The sequence below is a fragment of the Mytilus californianus genome, unplaced genomic scaffold, assembly GCF_021869535.1.
Source record: "Mytilus californianus isolate M0D057914Y unplaced genomic scaffold, xbMytCali1.0.p SCAF_6, whole genome shotgun sequence".
NCBI classification, from domain to species: domain Eukaryota; kingdom Metazoa; phylum Mollusca; class Bivalvia; order Mytilida; family Mytilidae; genus Mytilus; species Mytilus californianus.
Window position 1 is genome coordinate 52,500,627 of NW_026262712.1, and position 3,250 is coordinate 52,503,876.

Here is a 3,250-nt window from a genome sequence, read left to right on the forward strand (position 1 = left end):
TTATGTCTACTCATGTTGACACATCGGGACATTGAAACTAAAATATGGAGGTAAGAGTAGAAAACAAATCATATTGATGTGTTTGACTATAGAAAAACAAAGGTCAATAATCTTTGACCTTAAAGCATTTTCAATTGAATATTTTCAAATTTATTCTAAGGGAAAAGTCTTATGTATACGAAATGCTGGTCTAGAATGATATGAACTTATCATTCCAACAGATACGACCAGAATCAACACAATCAGAACCAATTCAACAGGCTTCAAAGGCAAATACATTCAATCCAAAAAGGCTTCCTCATAAAATTCATTCTCAAAGATTGATAATGTGAGTTACACTGAATACCTAGGTCTGTTATTTAATTGAGAAAAAAAAAGAAATACTCACAGACGACAGTCTTGGAAAGTTTTGTAATCTTTTATTTAACAACAAAGTTAATAAGATCAATCATCTAATGCATAAACTTTGACTTCAGCAACATGGAGGTATTCTCTCCCTTTGATCGTTAACCTCACGTAACGTGCATATTTGGGACTATGGTTACATTTAAAAACAAGATGTTCTCCTTTACCAGCCGGTCCTTTGTACTGAGCGCACAAATACATCTGATTGTGTGATGGTCCAGTTGTTATGTCCAAATCGTGAAGTCGTTCTCCTGAAATATTTGATTTAATAGATAATGAAGTTTGGTTAAAAACATGAAACACAAAGTTATTTCAATTATGATACAGAATTAGGTAAACAAAAAAATTTTTTTTAAGTAATATGAATTTGAAAAAAATATATATGAAAGTGCTGACAAAACCAATCGCGGGATTCTTAATGTTAATTAGGCAAACACAATAAAATCTAGATGACCATAAAACTGTCTTCACATTTGGCAACAGTTTAATGTCTTGTCGGTATTCAATAATCGTATTCAGGACGGGAACATTGATATAATGTATGAAACTCTAACTTGTACAAGACGGATACACTGAATTAAAGACATGTAACGGAATCTTGACGCATACATATTGTGCCTTCGAAATGTGTAACGAACACATTACAAAACAAAAAAGGCGAACCATGTGAAAAAGCTAATTGTTAGTTATTAGTGAATTACATCTATATAAAAATCAGATTTGAATTCATTGAAGTCAATTGGCTTGCTTACGCGATTACAGTACTTACCACAACAACTTTTCCTATTGAAAATTTCTATTCTAAATATTTTGTATTCTTTCCCTAAATCAACCTCCAAGTAAGGCGAAACGTCCAATCCTGTATGGGAATATGTGTTAAAATTTCCATCAACAGCGGCACTGGCTCTGGCACTGGCACTGGCATAAAACAGATAGTCTGAACTTTGCTTGGTTTGTTTCCTATATGCAACTTCACTCAGTTGGACGTATTTTGGATCTGTGGATGAAAATTTCAACATCAATAAATCACTGATAATCATGCACTTCATGATTCGCACGCCCCTTTGTTTACTCTTGATTACTCATGTTTCGAAGTGTTCAAATAAAGTAGTGTAGCAATTGTATAAAACTTTAAAATTATTGAAAAGTTGTTCGCTCTAAGACACTCAAACACATTATAGACAAAAGAAGGAGTTGATTTCATTTTTTATCTAACAATTCATAATTGCATGCAGTGAAAAGGCTGGACACTACAGAGTAGCAAGCGAGATAAGAGTGCAAAGTTCAGTCTAATACAGATGGGGCATACATCAATATGTCAATATGTTTACTCCTTCCTTGAACTCTGAGGTTAACGTAATATTGACATAACAGATTTTTGCAGAAAAAGAACTGTAATAACGTCAACTATTTTAGCTTTTGTGATCTATCGATATTTATTTCTGCATCGTTACTACTGGGAATAAGGTTTACAATATCGCGTAATGTAAAGTCTAAACCGCAGATATGTTTGGGCATATGACAAAGTATGGCAAGGGACATTGTTGATTTGGATAAGGTCTTGCAAAATTCATTTGTTTAATTAAATACAATATAGTATCGCAATATACACGTATACATACCCTTTGGAATTCTCCGAAGTAATTCTTTCAGCATTTTAGATAACGTTGCAGTGTTGTAGTTCATCGTTGATTGCAATTTTTGAAACATCTCTGAATCATATCCATTTATAATTGACAAATAAGAAATCAGAAAAAAAGTGGGCACAATCATTTTTTCTTGTGATTTACTCACTTCAAGATATATTGTGTCGTTCCGATACTCCCAGAAACAGAAATCCGACGTTTTCTACTAAAAAAGTTAAACACGCAAACTAAGCATTAGTTTTGTATCATTATATCATACGTGTATATTTACAGTATGTTTGAATGTTTATTTTGTAATACAGAAAAATCGTTAAAAAGATCTTAATAATTTTAAAATAGTTTATTCTATTTTTAGTAATTTCAGGTCCTTTTATAAAGGAGCAAATTATCAAATTATGGGGAAAAAATGTTGATGTCTGGCTTTGGATATTACTTATTTTTCAACTGTTTACACATGCAGGCTATTGTTTTTTTTTTTCTTAACGTTTTCTGTGCCACGGGCCGATTTTAGGCCGATTTGTAAATACTACCAATATGTGCTACGTAGACTGCCACGGGCCGATTTTCGGCCGATGTTTTCTTCCTTACGTCGAACAATAGGCTTCAGTGACGTTGCCTCTTTTGTGAACTATGGGAGTGGCTACACAGACGAAGAACTGTGCGTAACAAAACGTAACGTTATGCATGCAAAGTGCTTTCAAATTTTCATTTTAGTTGCGTCGGCCATACTTTTATAGAGTATATATATAAATTATTTCAATTTGTTTTCATTTTGTGGACTTTCTGCTGATTTTTCTGTTTTGTTCTATATAAAATCATATTAAAGAAATGGAGAAGTTTCACTCATTTATGATAGCAGTCGAAATGTTTAATTACTGAAACCAATTTTGTTGCACTGTATGTGCACGTTTCATCAACTAATGAATCTTCAGTAGTGGTCCAGATCCGAATTATGGAATTATCAAACAAACAAGAAACCTAAAAACGTTCGAGGAGCGATTTCAAATACCAGAATGACCGAAAAATCAATTAAAAATACCATCTAGGGAAAAAAAAAGTTGAGTAATTAAAGTGCTTGTCGTGATCCTACAGAGCCATCTTTATGTGAGGGGATGGGGATTTGATGCATTATCAATCATTTATTCATGTAGGTGTGATGGGTTGTCTTATGTTCTCACTTCTCCATTTTAAAACGATAC

General features: G+C 33.0%; 1 protein-coding gene across 1 annotated transcript; it reads right to left on the bottom strand.

The window, feature by feature from the left end:
* Positions 1-403: 403 nt before the first annotated feature.
* LOC127706136 (uncharacterized) lies at positions 404-2,279 on the bottom strand. Its single transcript, XM_052210586.1, has 3 exons — positions 2,028-2,279; positions 1,175-1,402; positions 404-656 (listed from the first exon to the last, which is right to left on the bottom strand). Exons 1-3 carry the CDS (start codon positions 2,176-2,178, stop codon positions 445-447), a joined length of 591 nt encoding a protein of 196 aa, XP_052066546.1. The 5' UTR covers positions 2,179-2,279; the 3' UTR covers positions 404-444.
* Positions 2,280-3,250: the final 971 nt, after the last annotated feature.

Coding starts and splice junctions, on each gene's coding strand:
- LOC127706136 (XM_052210586.1), bottom strand. CDS start 2,178: ATGATTGTGCCCACTTTTTTTCTGATTTCTTATTTGTCAATTATAAAT. Junction 1,403..2,027: donor ACTTCGGAGAATTCCAAAGG/GTATGTATACGT, acceptor TTTCATCCACAG/ATCCAAAATACGTCCAACTG. Junction 657..1,174: donor CAATAGGAAAAGTTGTTGTG/GTAAGTACTGTA, acceptor CAAATATTTCAG/GAGAACGACTTCACGATTTG.